Source organism: Phycodurus eques, chromosome 11 (assembly GCF_024500275.1).
Source record: "Phycodurus eques isolate BA_2022a chromosome 11, UOR_Pequ_1.1, whole genome shotgun sequence".
NCBI lineage: Eukaryota > Metazoa > Chordata > Actinopteri > Syngnathiformes > Syngnathidae > Phycodurus > Phycodurus eques.
Genome location: NC_084535.1, coordinates 28,189,206 through 28,210,483, shown reverse-complemented (window position 1 = coordinate 28,210,483; position 21,278 = coordinate 28,189,206). Strand labels below are relative to the sequence as shown.

General features: G+C 42.5%; 1 protein-coding gene across 1 annotated transcript in view; it reads right to left on the bottom strand.

The window, feature by feature from the left end:
* Positions 1–8,753: 8,753 nt before the first annotated feature.
* LOC133410117 (cytosolic phospholipase A2 beta-like) overlaps positions 8,754–21,278 on the bottom strand; it is a 40,003-nt gene continuing 27,478 nt past the window's right edge. The window contains exons 19-25 of the mRNA XM_061690876.1: positions 21,078–21,192; positions 20,718–20,855; positions 15,303–15,395; positions 14,316–14,495; positions 13,496–13,668; positions 13,224–13,410; positions 8,754–11,252 (exon numbers count right to left, since the gene is read on the bottom strand). Of these exons, the coding sequence (XP_061546860.1) occupies positions 11,041–11,252; positions 13,224–13,410; positions 13,496–13,668; positions 14,316–14,495; positions 15,303–15,395; positions 20,718–20,855; positions 21,078–21,192 (1,098 nt within the window). The 3' untranslated portion in view covers positions 8,754–11,040. The remainder of the gene's footprint in view (positions 11,253–13,223; positions 13,411–13,495; positions 13,669–14,315; positions 14,496–15,302; positions 15,396–20,717; positions 20,856–21,077; positions 21,193–21,278) is intronic.

Here is a 21,278-nt window from a genome sequence, read left to right as displayed (position 1 = left end):
CAGGTGCTGTGGAAGATCTATTTTTAGGTGACAATCCAGAACAAGAGAGCAACTGGGACCACTTTCCAAAAATACTTCAACACTAAAACATTCTGTTTATAAGACTGAAACTTTCAATTTCTAAGTCTCCTGATCCTGGCTTTTAACAACGATCATCAAGGTGTCATAAAATAAACTTTGATACATTTCTTCTGAATTTCTGAACCAACAGCTTGGACTTCATTGATTCACTGTTCATTTGCTTTTGCGGGTTGTGTCTTTACTTTAGTTTGGACTAGCGCTTTGTGAAACAGCTGTCCTAAGCACTAATGGCTATTTAGGTGATGTTTTTTATCAATTGCTTTATTAATTACTTTTGCCCAGCATTATATGCTGTATCACCAGCATATTTTCAGCCCCACATTATATTCCTGTGTCGTCCAGAACCTCATAATATCCCCACCTAAAACAGTAGAACACGTCTTTCCCTTCAGCCCAGAATTGTTTTATACACATCTACAGTAAAGAGATTAACATTCCAAAGGGAACAAATATAAAAGCATTTTAAGATGGAACAGGTGTTTGTTTTGTTTTGTTTGTTGTTTTAGTCATTTAAAGGTAGCGCGTTTGTAGCGTGGGTACATGTAAATACTTTACATTGCTCAAAGCTCAAGTCGGAGGTTCACTCTGCCAAATTTTGCTAATGACCAAAAGTAGGTCTTGGCCACCTCTTTAAGTGTGACACTGTAAGAGAAATGGAAGAAACGGACACTGCAATGGCTTCTTTTAAAATGCAGACTCGATGTTATAAATCCCTTTACAAGGCCCCCGGTGGTTATATACTGTATTTCTTATACTGCTTATCCTTTGCAGTGTCCATTCACAAAAATTGTGGCGTGTCAGGAAGGGCATCCGACATAAAAACTATTCCAGACAAATCATGTGAGTGACTCGTTGTGGCGACCCCAGAGGGGACAAGCCAAAAGTTGCAAAGAGAAAAAAAAAAGATTCACAACTTGTATCGTCCTTTTAGTCGGGAGTATGATTTTGGGTTGACTAACACTTTTTAACACTTTGCCACATTCACTGCAGCTGTGTCAAGATTGCATTGCTGTAACAACCCAGCAATCACAATAGGTTGCTACATATCATGAGAATAAGGGATGTCCTAATGAAATTAGAGTCCAATCAACTTTGGGTAACTGGACTGAGGAGTGCAAAGGATGTGATGTAATCAATGGTGCATTGCTGCTTGGCACTGCCTCAGGTCCCTTGTGTCAGTCTTCAGTAATTCTGATTTACAGTACTTACGCGTTTGAGAAGTTCTGTTTTTAGCACCATCCTCAGTATTTTGATATTCACAATTGATGTTAAACACCGAAGTGGAATGTGTAGCCATGATTGTATGCGGTATACGTGGAATATAAATGATAGTTTGAAAACATGTTAACAGCCTCTATGTCTGCTTGCCATCAATGGTTTCTCGCTGGCATAGTTTGTTAACACAAACACCATAGAATCACTGTGCTCTGGACTCATCACCTTATCTGGCATGTGACATCATACCACAGCAGCTAGTCAGAGATATAAATGGACCTCATGCCTCAGACCACACTTTTAAAGGCAAACAGTGTCAGTTGTGATGGTGTCAATGTGACTAAATGGGGGATTATGGCGGCGAGCTGCGTGGTGTTCAAATCGAGAAGACTTCTCAGCATTATAAAGTTAGGTCCAGAAGTATTTGAACGACTACAGAGTTGTTATCGTTTTGCTTTCATGCACCATTCAATCAGTGTGAAGCGTAGACTTTCAGTTTTAGTTTAAGAACATGTTTGTCTGACATGGCCGCCCTTTGTCATTCAAACAGCCTATTGAGCATATGTCCTCCAGGGTACAAATACCTATAAATGAGTGACCATGTTTAGTTAGCACAGTCCAGCTGTAAAGCTTTTTTTTTTTTTTTTTTTTTTTTTTTTTTTTTTCATGATCATGAATTAATCAGGCCTGCACAAATGCTAATGTTGGATTTTGAGGAGATATTGAATTCGATAAATATATCACAATGTCTGTATGTGATTTTGGACAGACCAGTCCGGGCTGTATCCCCGCTCCCGCACACGACCCAAATGAGGACAAACGATATAGGAAATGGATGAATAGATGGATGTAATTGATCCCTTCTGCTCAAAGAGGATTTTGAATGCACCTCAATCTGAGAATCATACTGCAATTACATTACTGCAATCTAATCAAGTCTTGGGCAGTTCTTTCTATGGTGAGATACTTATTTCCAAATAGATAAATCGACAAATGTTGCCTCTCTTCCACAGCTCTTTGTCTGTCTTCTGCTTGAAACCAGGGCTACCACTGGAAGGAGGAGGGATAAGTTTTAAACACACTCTTACATTGTTATAAACACAGTCTTTCACAAGAACAGCAGTATAACAAAGCGAGAAGCAAATTCCTTGGATCACCGTGGTCTTGACTTTTTATATTGCTGAAAAACCCAACAACCCATATTTCATAAAAAAGAAATGTATATGCCGTGACATAAACAATGCCAAAGTCAATTTTATTCACACTGTATAGCGACAATTCACAACAGAAGTATTTCCTTTATAATTGTTGCTGTTTGTTGTTTGCCAACTTCATGAATTATAATAGCAGCCTGTCAGACTAAGGTGTTAATGTCAGCTTGAGTGGATTGCATGCTTTTAACTAACATTGGGACAACACTAGGACAACACAAAACCAAGCAAACCTGCAAAAGTGTGATTATATGGTTAATAGTGGACGACCGGTGAGCACATCTGCCTCACAGTTCTGAGGCCCCGGGTTCAAACCAGGCCTCACCTCTGTGGAGTTTGCATGTTCTCCCTGTGCCTGTGTGGGTGTTCTCTCGGTACTCTGATCTCCTAGATAGATGGATGGATGTGTGATGATATAATGGTGTGTCAAGTCTCACTTACCCCAGGCTCCCATGCACCTTTAGGCACTGTGAGACTCATGACCGGTTCTCCGTTTAAAGGGTTAAAGCTCCCCGTTGTCCCTGCGTATTACACAGTGGACCATAAACGGCGACAGGAGCTTGCTTAAGCCGGTGCCGGGAAGGATTCGTCTAGGGTCTCACAGCCATCTATGACGGGTCGGTCCCGCTTATGTTCGGCCTCAACGCATGTTGGGTGAAACGCTAACCACGCTCCTTTAAATCTGCTCCCTCCTTATTGACTTGTTGCACTTTGAATGACCAAGAATATTTAGACGGTCTTGCTACGACAGTCAGGACCTGTTGTTGTTTATATTATAGCCGAAACAACCTTTCAAGAATTGGAGTAAAATATTTATGAGCTGTGTGGATAAAGTCTTATTACTGCTAACATTAATAACAATGTGCTCATTACTCTTAAGATAAAAGGGACATTTTTCCATAATCAGAAAAAGGCACTTTAATAGATAGAGTTTGGCAAGGGCTAAAGCATCAAATAATCAAAATTATGAAATCCACAAAAAGGAAATGTAAATGAAACATCTACTCACTCATAAATGAGAGAAAATATTTCAGGCTGATTCTCTGAAATGAAAACCAAAAAACAGTCCAAAATATGAAAATTCAAAACATGACAAATTGGGTATTTGACTCGGCCAGAAACATCAAATAATCAAAGTCATGAAATTCACAGAAAGGAACTGTAAATGAAACATCTACTCACTCATAAATGAGATCAAATATTTCAGGCCGATTAAAATCAATAAATGAAAAATAAAAACCAATTCAAAAAAGGAACTCAGGCCGAGCATTCCTCGAACAAGCTTGTTCTTCAAAATTGTATTACGATTAGATGTGGGTTTTGAGGAGAGAGGTCAGGGTCTCTTGTCCATAAAGCTACTGCATAACTCTTCAATTTGGCTTAATCGAATCTTTGTCAAAGACTTTTCAAGCTATCTTTTTAGAACCAGACTCTCTAATCATCCTGCGTCTTACACAAAGATAGAATCAAAGCTTTTGATAGTACCTCAAATGCTGGCTGACGGGAGGCAAAGAGCCCTAAAAACTGGATTTTTTACTGATAAGGCACTCTCTCTCTCGTGCAGTGCAGACATTTTTTTGCTCGCTCTGCTTGCTTCGCTTCTGTTTAAATTTTTTTCTTGCTGATAAGCTTGTTTTTCTTCTAAAAAAATTTAGAAGCAGCAACTCCTGGATATTTTTAAACCTGTGGGACTGTACTTGTTTTTTGTAGATACAGTCAGCTGTTGCCATATTCCAATATTTTCTGATACCCTGTCACCATTACATGAGTGTGGCCGGCTAATTAGCACAAGCCTGCTATTAGCAACACAACCAGCAATCAATATGCCTCCCTTTTCCACTGAGGACTATCATGGACTGCTGCAGAGGATTTCAATCTTGGAAACAAAAATCCACCGTCTTTAAGTGGAGGTGGATGTAAATGGACAGTCAGGGAATTAAACCACTCGACCGATGTCTCTAAATGGTGAGCAGAAGTGTGCTAACAGATAGCCACTTAGCTCAACAAAGAGGACGGATGTGGACTGTGGAAATGGTAATGGACCATCCAGCAGTTCTCCCTAGAATTTACTGGGAGCAAAACCGAAAGATATGGGACAACATATAAAAGGGAGGAAACAAACCAGCAGATTACAGGGGAATCTGGCTGGCCTGTGTTGCAGGCTGCTTCAACGCCGAGTGACCGGCCGTGGACGGTCGTGACAGCAAAGGGCAAGAAAAAAGGACGGGAGGCAATGCAAAACATTGACATCAGACTTACAAATAGATTTGAGCCACTTTTACAAGACCCTGGCCAAGAATGCTCATCCACCACCACCCCTGAAAGGTATGAAACTAAATCATACAAGAAAGAAATTACACCCCAAACGTTAATAGTTGGTGATGGAACTGTCAAGGATGTGAAACGTTTGTGCAGTGAGAAGAACACCAAAGCACTGTGTTTTACCAATGACATGAGTGGTTCTCCAAAATCCTGGAGATCACTAACCAGTATTGCTCAACAACAGATATGCAAATAGTGCAGCGTGGTGAGACAACTACAGTGGGTGCATGAGTAATGTATAATTGGCCCCACAGAAATGTGACAACGAACTCAAGTCAAACAATTGCCAGCATGTTGTAATGGAATTATAGGTTAGGTGTTTAAGAAGTTGATTGCAAGAGGGAAGAAGCTGTTGTCTGCTAGTTCTAGTTTGCATTGATCGGTCGCGCCAACCTGAGGGAAGGAGCTGGAAGAGCTGGTGACCGGGATGTGGAGGGTCCGAGAGGATTTTGCACGCTCTTGTCTTAGTTCTGGCAGCGTGCAAGTCCTCAAGGGTGGGTAGGGGGGTACCGACAATCCTTTCAGCAGTTTTGATTGTCCTTTGCAGTTGGAGTTTGTCCTTTTTTTTTGCTGAGGTTTTTAAAAGTGGAACTCCCACTTGTACGATATGGAGATGAATGTCCCAAGACCCCTATGAAGAATACATTCAATGGATCTAGGTTTCCCTTGCTCGGACGCGGGTCACCGGGGCCTCCCTCTGGAGCCGGGCCTGGAGGTGGGACTCGAGTGCGACGGGGATTCTCTTCCACTCTGGAGTTGCCCACGGAGAGAGGCGTCGAGTAGGTGTGGGTATACTTATTGCCCCCCGGCTCGGCGCCTGTACATTGAGGTTCACCCCGGTGGACGAAAGGGTAGCCTCCCTCCACCTTTGGGTGGGGGGACGGGCTCTGATTGTTCTGTTGTTCTGTTTGTGCCTATGCACCAAACAGCAGATCAGGGTACCCACCCTTTTTGGAGTCCTTGGAGGGGGTGCTGGAGAGCGCTCCCGCTGGGGACTCCATCGTTCTGCTGGGGGACTTCAATGCTCATGTGGGCAATGACACTGAGACTTGGAAGGGCGTGATTGGGAGGAACAGCTCCCCCCCCCGATCAGAACCTGAGCGGTGTTCTGTTATTATTCGACTTCTGTGTTCATCATGGATTGTCCATAACGAACACCATGTTCCAGCATAAGGCTGTCCACACGTGCACTTGGCACCAGGACACCCTCGGCCGTAGTTCGATGATCGACTTTGGTCGTGTCATTGGACATGCGGCCGCATGCCTTGGACACTCGGGTGAAGAGTGGGGCGGAGCAGTCAACTGATTCCCACCTAGGGGTGAGTTGGCTCCGATGGTGGGGGAAGATGCCGGTCCGACCTGCCAGGCCAAAAGTATTGTGAGGGTCTGCTGGGAACATCTGGCAGAAACCCCTGTCAGAAGGAGTTTCAACTCCCACCTCCGACAGAACTTTGATCATGTTCCGGGGGAGGGTCCACTCTGACATCGAGTCAGAGTGGACCATGTTCCGCGCCTCCATTCCTGGGGCGGCCGACCGGAGCTGTGGCCATAAGGTAGTTGGTGCTTGTCATGGCTGCAATCCCCGAACCCATTGGTGGACACCAACGGCGAGGGATACCGTCAAGCTGAAGAAGGAGTCCTATCGGGCCTTTTTGGCCTGTGGGACTCCTGAAGCAGCTGATGGGTACCGGCTGGCCAAGCGGAATGCAGCTTTGGTGGTCGCTGAAGCAAAAACTCGGGCATGGTAGGAGTTCGGTGAGGCCATGGAGAAAGACTTCCGGTTGGCTTCGAGTAAATTCTGGTCCACCATCCGGCGCCGCGGGATGAGGAAGCAGTGCACCATCAACACAGTGTATAATGGGGATGGGACGCTGCTGACCTCGACTCGGGACGTTGTGAGCCGGTGGGGAGAATACTTCGAAGACCTCCTCAGTTACACCGACACGCCTTCCCATGAGGAAGCAGAGTCTGGCGTCTCTGAGGCGGGCTCTCCCATCTCTGGGGTTGAGGTCACCGAGGTGGTTAAAAAGCTCCTCGGTGGCAAGGCCCCGGGGGTGGATGAGATTCGCCCGGAGTTCCTAAAGGCTCTGGATGTTGTGGGGCTGTCCTGGTTGACACGCCTCTGTAACATCGCCTGGACATCGGGGGCAGTGCCTCTGGATTGGCAGACTGGGGTGCTGGTCCCCCTTTTTAAGAAGGGGGACCGGAGGGTGTGTTCCAACTACAGGGGGATCCCACTCCTCAGCCTCCCTGGTAAGGTCTATTCAAGGGTGCTGGAGAGGAGGGTCCGTCAGGAAGTCGAATCTCAGATTCAGGAGGAGCAGTGTGGTTTTCATTTTGGCCATGGAACAGTAGACCAGCTCTACACCCTCGGCAGGATGCGACACCCTGAACTGGTTGCCAGCCAATTGCAGGGCACATATAAAAAACAATTCACACTCACACTCATACCTTGGGACAATTTAGAGTTTTCAATAAACCTACAGTTCATGTTTTTGGGATGTGGGAGGAAACCGGAGTACCCGGAGAAAACCCACGCAGGCACGGGGAGAACATGCAAACTCCACACAGGCAGTTCCTCAGAACTGTGAGGCAGACGCTCTAACCAGTCGTCCACCATGCCGCCGGTTTAAAATCAGTGGAATAAAATATAAATCTTTGGATTTAAGATAACGAGACCATTTCCCCACCCTGCATTGCTGCACGCTCATCCTCTTTCATACCTGTAATGAATGTTTGGAATGTTATGTGGTGTGGAGAACATAACTATTTTCATGTGACATTTGTGGCGTGGGGTGCGAACTCCATCTGGTTCAGTGAACAACAGATTTGACGTTAGACATTCAAGTTTGTAGCAATACAGTCACTAGTGGCGTTCATGTAAAGTTCTTAAAATATTGACTCCCCGTCAAGTCAAAGACTGTCTTATGAACCCATGTCTGTAGTGTCGTTCCATCGCCCGTGGGTGTCGCTGTTGCGTGTTCCAACTGCAGGTCGCTGCAGGTCCAATCCTTCGACTGGCGGAGAGTTGATTAACTCAGCATCCTTGTGTCTCCGCTTTGAAGCACCAGGCAGACGTGATCCACTTAATACAAAATTGTACTTAGTTCTTATGTATTGCAAGCATCGTTGAATTTTGTTGTTGCTCACCATCAGAAAATGATCAAGTCTCTGTGACCTGACTTTGTGATTTACATTTTACGCAATTAAAGTATACTTGCATATTATTTGAAAGTGTAAACCCTTCAACAGGGTGCGTGTGTGTGTGCGTGCATGTGTATTTATGGCACTTTCTGACATGGATTGCCTTTGTGCATTAAGAACATACTGTAACTGTTATGTTTATTATAATTAATATTATATTATTATTATTATTAGCAAGAGCATCAGGGGTGAAGGTCACTAGCACGGGTGTTATTGAGGGACTGGGTGACCCCATGGTGGCAGTGAGGCGGTGGTGCTGGTCTTGGAGAACGAGGAGGAGGAGGAAGATGTGGTGGTCTTATTGGGGGAGAAGGGAGAGAATGGAACAGGAAGCAGCAATAACCAGACCGGTAGAGATGCCGCGTGTACTGGGTAGGATATTGTATGATGCATACAGTGTGTACAGCAAAAATGATGACCGCTCATTGGTTAGTATTCGGGGCTTAGTTGCAAGGCAGGAGGAATCCCAAAAATTCGGTGGACTCTCCATCTAAATTCCAGGGCTGAATTTTGGGCCCATTGGGAGCATTTTCAAAATGGCCTATCCTCACTAGGGTCGCGGGTGTCCTCGTGCCGATCTCGGCTGACTTCGGTTGGGAGGCAGGGTACACCCTGAACTGGTCGGCAGCCAATCGCAGTACTTTGTACATGTCATTGACAAAAACACAACGTAAATGCTGATGCACATGCCTTTATTGAACTACAGGTAATTTGTTGCACGATAACATGACACAAACAAGTACCTAAACAAAGTACATCTGCTAAAATCAACATGTTAGTGTTCAGTTGAATTTATTTCCTGACTGAAAAGAACTGCAAAAAATGTTGGAATAGCAATGAAAATGTTATGGCTACTATTAATGTTTTGGGGTTTTTAAAGTAACATGTTGGCGGAAACTCATGATTCTGTTTTGTCAATTTTAATTGAAAATACAAGGAAGTTAGTCTATTTATTGTTATTTATTGCCAATAAATATTTATTACCTCCCAGCACAGCTTGATAGGTGTACATTGATGTACACTACATTTGACCATTAACAAAGTCATTCTACCTTAATATTATTCACCAGAATCTAATAAAATGTCTAAACGTGTATATAAACCCACACAAAAGAATAACCTGCCTACTAACCGTCTCCCTGCAGGCCATTTGCTTTATCTCTGACAGGGGCAATAGTATTTGTGCGGGAACTGACAATGAAAGAATACGAGTGTTTGGAAAACTGTTGACTTCCAACTTTGTCCAACAGTTTCTTTTTGTGGATAGTCCCTACAGAAGACCTTTGTTAAGGTCAATGATTTTAGCTCCCAAACTCGGCTCATTTCATCCCAATTTGTTTGATGGGGTTGTCTGTCAGGTTCTTCGACACCAGTCTCATCTAATCACACCGTTACGGTTTTGCTTTTGTGCACTGGGCCACGCAGTTGGAAGTACAGAGTTATCTTAAATGTCTTGCTGAATGGAAATTAAAGTTAAATTAAAGATTGATGGAGAACGAAAAGCATTCATCAAAATCTGTGATTGATTCCTTATTAATGAAGATTTGTGTCTCAAATTATTACCTGAAGGAACCCCCCACTGGTCATAGAACATGTTATCACTTAGCATTATAAATGTGATATCAAAATCTCTTTAGAGGATTTCCCTGTCTTAAATATACAAAGGAATATCAAGACTAGCTAAGTCACCATTTTTTAAAATTTTTTATTTTGTGTTATCGCCTTGCTCCCATTAGTTTGCATGAGACTGCTGAGCATCAAATCTGTTTGATGACACACACATTTTATTTTAGCGACAGTACTGTGTGAATGTCTTCGACCACTATGTTTGAGCAATGTCCTCAAACTGGAGTCCCTGGTCCCCCTGGATGTCCGGGAGGAGTAGCTCGGGCATCCGCAAAATTGTTTGGAAGAAATTATACAATATAAGCAAGAATAATAAACTAATAAATTAGTTTACTATAATAAACTAATAAATTATGCCTTATTATATTATATTTAAGCCAATTCAAAGGTCTATGATTGTATATATTGCATATCATTACATAAATCTGACATTAATGAATGAATAAAGTAGATTTTTTTTTTTTTTTTTTTTTCCGCAGGCCACATAGAAACTGTCCACCATTTGCACTCACATTCGCACTTACGGGTAATTTAGAGTCTTCAATCAACCTCGCAGGCATGTTTTTTGGGATGTGGGAGGAAACCGGAGTGCCCGGAGAAAACCCACGCAGGCACGGGGAGAACAGGCAAACTCCACAGCGAATCACAATCGAATTGTTATTACTTGTAGTATTCCAAAATAAGTCCAACAAATGAAAAATCCAATTTATTTATTATTTGAAAACTACAGATTGAACTGGTATGCTAGCAAGCTAGCACGTTTTGACTGAAGCGTTTTAGCTGCCGCATCTCCGTAGAGTTTTTCTTTTTCGTTTAAAATGGCTTACTTTAACGAGGATCCCCGGCTGTAACTTGGCCACAGGTAGCATCCTGGCCGGGCCTGTTTCTTATAGACCGGACCAAGCTGCCACCTGTCCAGCTAGCCTGCTGGCTACCTAGCCAATCTGGCTTCATGCTATGTTAGATCAACTTTCTCCCATTAAATCTGCCACTGTGCTGCGGTCACCCTCTCCAGCGATGGCTCCTTTTCCATTTCCGTGACTTCTATGTTATCCCTGGAGCTCATTGGAGAACTAGGCTAAACCCAAGCCTCCGTCAGCGGATAGCCTCTTTTTAAAAATTTTTTTTTAACAAACTTCATGGAGGTCTCAGTGACCCTACAATGCGTACATGCGTACATTATTTTTGACTAGAAGTAAGAAATATTCTTGGTAAGATTTTGAGTTTTTGCAGTGGTGGACGAAGACTTTGCCACAGTACTGTATAATACAGCATTTGTAGTTTTAAATTGTATTTTGAATTTATTGTACTCATTTTAATCACTGAAAGATAACTAAATGAAGGAAGCTCAACCTTTCACAATGTCACGGGAGTCTCCAACTTATATCTCGACTGCCATTTTAGATTTCAAGATCTTATGCAACGTTTCGATGATGTTTTCCTTGTTGTTGGCAACATTATAGGCAGTTAAATTCACGAGAGTGTCAAAATCCTCTTCTGAGTAGGAAATGTTTTCAGTGGTGTATGGAGAGTCGCTGCTGCACACATCCACCTCTCCAGCTTTTATTTCTTCTGCAGTCTCGCGCTTCACACCTGGAAAGTCACAATGAGGAGGATCATTGTTCGTGTTGTTCTCTTATGAAACACATTAAATATATCTGTTGATCCAAACTGATGGATAAAACTTCTATAAAAGGAACACATGCTCATCAAAATCGATCAATGGATCTTGATAAGTTAGGAAGCAATAACGATTATGAATGAATTACAGTTGCTGGGCTCTATTTTCGCACAGCGCAAAAGCTGCCGAATTTTGCTGCTCTCGTTTGCCAATTTTATTGTCGTTATCGCCATCGTTATTATATTTTTTCAAATCATCCCACTGGCTGGCACAGCTATGTGGGGGTGGCAGGGTCACACGAACGCTCACGGGTGGGGATAGATACATGATGTCCGCGGACATATTTAAGTCGCCAGTGGTTGTCACCAGCTCATTCTATATTTAATAAGGGCTCCCGCTCACATTGTCTGTTGCCACACCGGCCAAGAGCAGTGACAATGCTCCGCTCACGCACGGATCGCTGCGGTTACGCATCGTCCTCTTCCGTGCAGAGATGTCTCCATACGAGACTGTCATTGTGCCACATTTAAAGGAAATGAGAGCAGCCGCTTTGGTTGTGTTCACTCCCACAGCCACACAAACCTCCCTCTTTTAAAAACACCGGTTTGCACTTGTCTGTGAAATGACCAAATCCTCAACATCTAACCCCGCCTCTGCACAGATTTGAGCCACCGGTCACGCCAGATTTTATGCCGGTCATGAAAATAGAACCTGCTTTTGTGAAAATTTGACAGTCAACATGTAGAAATGAGGGTCAAAATAAGCAAGGCAACCCCTATTTAGGAATTGTTTCACACGTGGTAGCACTAGATCACAGAGGCCATTAGGAAACAGCTCCAACACCAAGAGATGTGGAGGGGGCTTTAGGAGGGCAACATCCCAGCAGACTTCGAGCAATGCCCGAGCCGTACAAATTGACCTCCTACAGGCCTCTACTCACAGCTTGGCAGTGTGCATCCCAATTGCCGTTTGGCAGACAAAACCAGAATTGGCAGATATGCCATTGGTGTCCTGTTCACATCACAGATGACAGCAGCTTCACACTGAGCAGACGTAAGAGAGTCTGGAGACACTGCAGATTCTTTATGCTGCCTGCAATCTCCTCCAGCATGACCAGTTTAGTGGCGGGTCAGTTATGGTCTGGAAGTGCGTATTTTTGGAGGTTTGCACAGACCTCCATGTGGCAAGCAGAGGTACCCTGACTGCTGTAAGGTACCAGGACAGATCCTAAGAAGCCATTGTTGCAATGAGCCCTGGTTTCCTTCTGGTGTGTGGGAATACAGCATCATGTCAGTAGTTCGTCGATGATGAAGACAACGGTGCTAATGACTGGTTCACCCATTTCCTAGACCTGAATCTAATCACACACCCCCGGCACATGGTACAATGGTATATTCCTGCCACATCGCACGACAGTCCACAGGCCGTCGATTGCACCCCTTGGCCGAACGTCAAAGGGGACGGGGGGTGGGCTGGTGCTGTTTGAGATTTGCCTCCGGGAAACTTTGCGCACCTTTGGCCGATCATCAACTGGGGGTTGGGGGGATATCAGAAACCGCCCCTGTATACAGCCTAGTGGAGACCATACTGCGCCACATCACAAGTTGAGAAGTTGCTAATGCCTGTGAATTCATTTTTCCCCATTTACGTTAGATGATTGTCTCATTCTATCACTCATTTGATTATGATTTGGGTTTCAGCGTTTTTGAGTAGTATTTATCTATCCATCCATTTTCCATACCGCTTATCGGCCGGATTTGAACCCGGGTCCTCCGAACTGTGAGGCACATGTGATAACCAGTCGGTCACCGTGCCGTTGTAGTATTTATCATTTTATTAAATCCAGTTGTTATTTTTTACACTCATTAGTTAAAGGTTGCGTGGTCTATAATCATTTGTTTTTGTACACGCAGAATGAATCCAGCCCTTTAAATTTAGCATACCTGGTTGTTTGAAATGTCTGAATGAAATATTGACAAGTGGGAAGTGAATCACTATCGGTGCCCTGGGATTGTCCTTATCTTCAAAGATGTAAACCTCTCTCCGAGGTTCGCCTTCCACGGTGGTAAAATCAATATGGGGGAAGGGGATGTCATGGTCTTTGCAGTGAACTGCTGTCTGCTGTAGCTCCTGTTAACATGAGAGCAATGATCACACTTGTGGAACATTGTAATTACTTTCAAACAGATCAGCTAAAAAAGACGTTCACTTTCACCTTGAAGATGTTGTCTGGGTGCCAGGAATTATCAAACACAATTATAACATCCACTTCTCTCTCTGGACGTAGGACAGGGGCACAGCCAATATTGATGACGAGACCAGAATCAATAAGATGCAGAATGGAGTCGCGGGGTGTTAATAAGTTTGGAAAGGCATCAGGGTGTGTTTCTGGGAAGAGAATGAATTGGGAGTGTGTCACAGAAATTCTTTCCTCTGAAAGTAACTCGATCCTTGTGCCAGCATAACCCTGACACAACTTCCAACCCAATACTATGGATAGAAACTGATTCGCAGTAGCTCACTATTTTTCAAGAATCCACACCGATAGAAAACGTTTATTATTCTCACGCCCCCTATCAAAGTAACATACCATTTAAATAAAAAGACTGTGATGTCGGAAAAAAAGCAGGAGCACGTGAGGGAGCGCGAATGCAGGGCAGACGTTTGTCCATGTTGTTGTTCAGAGGCCCAAACCGTGGACATGACAATGAGAGACGGATTCGACAAAACCGATCAGGAGGCTCGGAAAACTTGACCAGAGGACCTCAGGGCCCGCAAGCCTTCATATGGGAAAAGGATATCGGACGGATATGATGGGTTTATAGCCAAACCAAACTAACCTGTGTTATTATTCAGATCTGCAAACAATAAAACAAGGCTTTAACATGAATGTTGATTGATGATGGCAATGCGCTCTCTGCTTGGTCTGAAGCGAGGGATGTTCACTTATTCTCATTCATATCCATTAACTCATAATGCATTGCTATAAAAAAAGCTTGTGTTTAAAAAAACAAAACAAAACACTGAGTGCGTACCTTTCCAGGCTGTGAAGTTGCTATGCGTGTTGTAGTTTGAGTGCAGAAAGAGACCGTTCATGAAATTGTATTCTTTAGAACTAATTGGGCGATTCTTCACGCAATCACTGATGAATCTGGAGACAGCTGTGGACGAATCAAAGATTTGTGTATCAAGAGTCGACGGCTCATTTTCAGGCTCTGCCAAAAGAAGGAAAACACAAGCCCTTTGTTGATCATTGATATGGAATGTTGGTTAAATTCTGGATTCAACAAACTTGAGATATCAAAGACAAAAACAAATGGGTAGGAGCACTCCATGATGAAGTACACTGTCAACAAAAACTACAGTGGGTATAAGAAGTTGACATTACTTTCAACAGGGGTTATGTGCTTTTAGAGTTGAATGACCGTAAAGCCAGTCGCCATCCTGTCTCCTCCACTAGTTTCATTTGATTGTGCTAAGTTGTAATCATAAATGGTAAATGGACTGCACTTATATGGCGCTTTATCTACCCTATCACGGAAAATGCCTGTCAAAAAAGCGTGTGCCAACTGTGAAGTGACACGGCATGGACTGCATTTTCTCTCATGGAGTCTAAACCTGATCTAATCCCTGCCTGATTAATTCCCCCCCCAGAGTCCTTTTTACTTCCTGGCTGTCTGCTCAACCTTTATGAAATGATCCTGTCTTGATTCGTCGTATGGAATAATCTAAATATTAAAATCAAAGACTTGAAGCACTAAATTGCATTTCTAGCAACTGTAATTGTAATAGGGTATATTCTGCTAAAATCCAAAAATGCTGGAAAAGTGTATAATAAATGAGCTTTGTATGTATGAATAAAATGGATGGCTGACGAAAAACAATGTAAGAATTGTAAATGCAAAAAAAAATATATATATGTATATGTATATATATATATATATATATATATATATATATATATATATATATATATATATATATATATATTCTCAGTACTTTATTTAGTCCTGTAGCCGTACCTGTTTGTTGGATATCTGGTCTGGACTGGGGCTCTCCAGTGGTGATTTGGAATAATTGAACCAGGTTGACTGAAAAGAAACTGCTCCATATTCCTAATTGAAATAATAATCATAATCATTACCCTTAAATTTTTTTTTTTTTACAACGTATACCATTGTATTAACGTGACAGAAGCAAAACTAATATTCATTTTCTTATCAATCTCAGGGCATTGAATTGATCGCAACTGGAATGTTCTGGTTGTCTGAGAAGACATTTCACCTCTTATCTGCGCTACCAATGGAAATTTTCCCTTTGGATGTAATTGGGTGCTTCTACATTTTATTGTTATGAATTTTTAAAAAAAATTTCATTGATGTACATTCTTCCTCTACAACAAATTAAGGAAAAAATAAAAGCAGGCTTCATCATTCCATGCACAAGGCCGGTTAGGACAGCACTGGCCTGTGTGTTTGTGTGAAAACTCGGGGTAATTTAATATTTTATTTCTATTATATTTAAATCAGTTTTTAAAATCAGATTATTCACTTGAATTGTGATTAATCGTGATTAATCAGAGGCACCAAATGTATCAAACATGATAGGACATTTTGCTTTGAGATGGTATTTTAAACTTGATGTGCTTCGATGAAGAGAGAGCTCAGCGATGCACTAGATGCAAATTGCGATTGTTTAATTGAACGACCCATCGGGGTGACTGGCACACCAGTCGGCGTCTCCTCACACAAGCATTAAACTGATCACCGACCTTACAGCAACTTGCGCCACCTTTCAGCTATCCATCTGCAGTTCAGGTAAAAGACCATGGGCGCTCAAAATAGTGTGAGTCATCTGCGTTAATACGTGACTAATGTGATAATTGTTTGTGATTAATCATATGCATTAACACATTAATTTTGATAGCCCAAGTGGAAACCCAATTATTTGTCCTCTGATTTAGAGGCACACCAAAACCACAAGTGGTATCGTTCTTTTAGGATGAAAAACAGTCATTCAGATGACTTGTAGAGAGGTTTCTGCCGTCAACAGCAGTTGTTGGGTGGAAATTTTCTTGTGGTCCATTTTAGTTGTTCAGTAAAAGACGTGCAGCTACCTCAAGCCCAAATAAGTCTCTTTGGAAGGGATGAAATAAAGGCATTGTCCAGTATGTGAGAGAGAAGTGGTGTTGTCAGCCTCCTCCCCTGTTTCGAGACTTTTAGATCTTTCTGACTTTAGTCTTTCAACCTTAACATAGATGGCCACTTTCACTCCCCTTTCAAACAATTTGTCTTCTCAGTTCAGAATATGAACATTTTGTCCTCTAAAGAGTCGATAGAGCGCATGCAGTTTCTAAAGGTGACTGGTATTGTCATTCATTCATTCGTTTCCCATACCGCTTATCCTGTGCCCATAGAAAACCCACGCAGGTACGGGGAGACCATGCAAACTCCACACAGTCAATGCCAGATTTGAAACCGGCTCCTCAAAACTGTGAGGCAGATGTGCTAACCAGTCGTCCATTGTGCCGCCACTGGTATTTTGAAATTATTTATAATAAATGTATCCAACCACATGATACGGTGCATGCATTTCTAGATTTAATATTTATCTATTCTAGAAACACATTTTTACATGACTGTCATTATTATGTATATCAAAATAATCACTTACATTTATGTACTTCCTTGTCCGTTGCACCATGTAAGCAAGCTTTTCATCAGTCAATGGGAGCAGACTTCCATACCCCTCGCTTGCAAGTGAGCTTCCGGTCCACACTTGGCTTCAAGGGCTATACACCCACTTCATCTTAGCCCTCATTAAGTTACATGGGTGCGATGTTTACTCCAGTTCTACTCCATTACAACAGTGTGGTGTGACCTGGAGCTGGGCTGCCTTGTGGAGTCTGTGGGTACCGGGTGCTTTCTGCGGGTAAGGCATTTTGTCCGTCTGTTTTACATCTAGCTGCTGATGGTCTTGTGAGGGAATTCATGGTTATTCTCTCCAAGCCATCAATTGCAGGATCAAGCTGCCCGCTTCCTTTTGTCACCACCTGATTCTGACCCTGCTCTTTAATTGTAGTGTTTGTTCATTTGTTTTCTTCCAAACTTGGATTCTGATTAATTTTGTTTGTTCATTTTTCAGTGTGGCTGTCATTCACTCCTGTCTTGGATTTTCTGACACTGTTTTGATGTTCCCTCGTGAAACGCTCTTTTTTTGTGAATTGCTCATGAATTCAATTGTCTTCATTTACCAGACACATGATTGTGCGGCTCAAGTGTAATGCACACCTTTTCTGACTAACGTACATGGGAGAATATAGTCGAAAGTACCCACGAGTTGGTTCATTCTTTTGGGGTTAAGATAATAATCATGACCAATTAAGTATCTTGCTCCCCAGCTGTTTCGAGGCGACAAGCTGTCGTAACCAAGCCACAGACACCAACTTACCCCCACATCTCACGTTCCTTTCAAGATTATTTATTTTTGTTTCTTCCCTCAAATATCATGCATGTAATATTTACCCCTATATTGTCCAGTAAACTCCGTTATCACAAAGTGCTCTATACTCGTAGACTGCTCAACATGCGGTAGATCGCAAATGGTGCGCATCTTGATATTCGTGCCACCGCGAGGCTCGCTGCGCGTGGCAGACAGGCATGCGGCCAAGCTTGGCGGTGTCGGCAAAGCGGGGATGTGTCCTTTGACTTCCGTGGTGTTTGAGGGGCAAAGGGCTCTATTTCCAGTGATGCATCTTCATTTCCGTGCAAGCGCAAGATGTGAGGGTATGTCCTGCTTGGTGATGTGACATTTTGGTGTCAAAAAGTCCATCTCAACGAGTTGTGGCATGGGGCTCTAACGCAATATTGGTGAATCTGAACCATGTACATGCAGGCAGAAAGGCATGCAAGGTCCTTGGACGTGTGTGGTGACAGATTAACTTCAACAGTGGGGTTTCAAAACCTCTTGATCATTCTCATTTCATTGAATGCATTATTATGATTATTTTAAATCTGCTTACTAGCCGGCACACCACCATGGGGGACGTAGAGGGGTTGGTGGTAACGAACAATCGTTTGAAGGGATATGAGGTCTGTGGACACTTTTAAGTTGCCAGCGATGTTTCACCTTTTAATATTACCGCTAGCATTCAGTGCTCCAGTCGTGCACGGCCCCTCTTCCGCATATATGACGTCACCATATGCGAGACTATTTGCGCCACTTGTAAAGGGAATGAAAGAAGCGGCTTCGATTGGAAAGTATTGAAGCACGCCCACAGCAGTGCAGACGTACAATTTTCAATGCGCTGGGGGCACAGCCACGAAAGTATCAGAACAGGGTCCAGCTCGCCTCCTCGCAGAGTGAGTAGAGAGATGCAGGAGCTTTTTATCTTTAAATGACCCAAGTGGCAAAGACGTATGTCGGGGGGGAAGTGGAACATGCACAAACGATCATGCGTGGGTTCCCCGGACATATTTTAATTGTCCGTGGTTAGTAGGTATATCACCAGCTCATCCTGTATTTAATGACGTTGTCTTTTGCCACCCGGCCAAATGACGATGGCACGTATTGCGCTCTCCATGGGTCCGTTTCTCTTTTGGAAATTGGATATAATGTTTGGAGACAGATCCATCCATTTGCTGCACAGCTTATCCTCACGAGGGTCGCAGGTGTGCTGGAGCCTATCCCAGCTGACTCTGGGCGAGAGGCAGTGTACACCCTGAACTGGTCGCCAGCCAATCGCAGGGCACATATAAACAAACAACCATTCACATTCACACTTCAATTAACCGACCATGCATGTTTTTGGGATGTCTCAAATCTCCCTTTCATAGCCAAGATTATTGAGAAATTATTTTTCATCAACTCCGCAATTTCTTGAACTTAAATTGACTTTTTGACAAATTTCAATCAGGTTTTCAGAATCTGCTCTTATCAAAGTGCCAAATTATATCAGGTTGCATACTGACTCGGGAAAGGTGTCAATTCTGGTCTTGTTGGACCTCAGTGCGGCTTTTGATACAATAGATCATAATATACTGCTGAACAGGTTGGTAACTTGGGTAGGACTAAATGGAACAGTCTTTGAATAGTTCAGGTCCTACCTGGAGGAAAGGAGTTATTTTGTAACCATTGGAAGTGTTCAATCTCATCAAATGGCAATGACCTAGGATGTCCCTTAAGGTTCAGTTCTTGGACACCTCCTGCTCAGCCTGTATATGCTACTCTTGGGTCAAATTCTTCAGAACTTTAATTCTGACTGTCATAGCTATGCAGATGACACACAGTTATATCTAGCAGTGTCTCCAGATGACTACAGTTCAATTGAGGTGTCGTGTCACTGTCTAAAACAGATAAATAACTGGATGAGCCAAAATTGTCTTCTATTAAACCACAACAAAACTGAGATAATTGTTTTTGGCAATAAAGAAAAGAGGATTCCTGTTAGTAAATACCTGGAGTCACTCTCTTTAAAAGCCAAAGACCAAGTCTTAAACCTTTCTCTTCTGATAGATTCTGACCTGACTTTCAACAGTCCTATTAAATCAACTACTATAACTGCCTTTTACCATCTGAAGAGCACATCCAGAGTGAAGGCTTGCATGTCAAGCAGACAAGGAGAAGCTCATCCATGGTTTTATCTCAAGTAGACTTGACTATTGTAAAGGTTTTATGACTGGACTCCCCAAAAAGAGCATCAAACAGCTGCAGCTCATTCAGAATGCTGCAGCTCGGGTTCTGACCAGAACAAAGAGGTCAGAAAATGTTTTTCCAATTCCAAAGTATTGGCTTCCAGTCAGCTTTAGAAAAGATTTTAAAGTTCTGCTACTGGTTTATAAATCACTAAACGGTTTAGTTCCTGAATACGTGAATGAAATGCTAATGGAATATAAACCCAGTAGGGCTCTGAGATCGAAAGATTCAGGTCAAATAGTGGCGCGCAGAGTCCAAAGCAAACACGGTGAAGCACCATTTAGCTATTATGCTGCACACAAATGGAATCAGTTGTCAGCAGAAATTACGTCAGCCCCAAGTGTGAATGTTTATAAGTCCAGGTCTCATGCTTTTTAGAGCATTTTCACTTTTAAATGATATTTCAGAATCAGAATCAGAATCATCTTTATTTGCCTTGCACTGTACACTGTTTTAATTGTACTTTTATTTTTTTTCCTCTTTGTTTCAAATGTTTAGAAGCTGTTTTTTTTTCTTTGTTTTTAAATGCTTCTAATCATGTAAAGCACATTGGGTTAAATGCGCGATATAAATAAATTTGCTTTGCTTAGTGCTGTCCCAACCAGCCTTGAACTGATGAAGCCATCTTAGATGAGAGCCGAAACGACAGCCTGAACAACCAGAACAGTCGAGCTGCGATAGATTCAATGCCCTGAGAATAAAATGGCCTGGGTGAATGAGAATGTTCATAGGCACATTCTTACCAATCAGATAAGGGATACGAACTTCTGGAAGTTTTTGGATGAGATGACCAAGGAAGAACTGACTGCCAAAGTCTTCAGTTCGCACAAAAGCTCCATACTTTTGAATGCCAACTTCATAGGGGGTGAACTCGCACCATTCTGGTCATTTGTAATAAAGAGTAAATAAATATTCAAAAAAAAAACTTTAAATGCTCTTAATGTGATGCATTAATGTTGACAACATCATCAAATTGTCACTTATTAATATTGAGCTTGAACAAAATGTAAGTGCTATATATATATATATATATATATATATATATATATATATATATATAAAATACCTGGTAAAGGTGCCAAAAGAATACAATGCATATTTACCAGCTTCTGGTTCACAGCCTATGTTCTCCTTCATATTGACAGCAGTGTATATGGGGAAAGGGTTTTGACCTTGATCTACTGTCTTCTGCTGCTCCGACAGGGTATTGATAATTTTCTGGAAGTATTCACCAATATTCTTAATATTCTTTTTAAATTAAAAGGTATCGTCTGAATACAAATATTGATGAAGTTTCCAGTTAC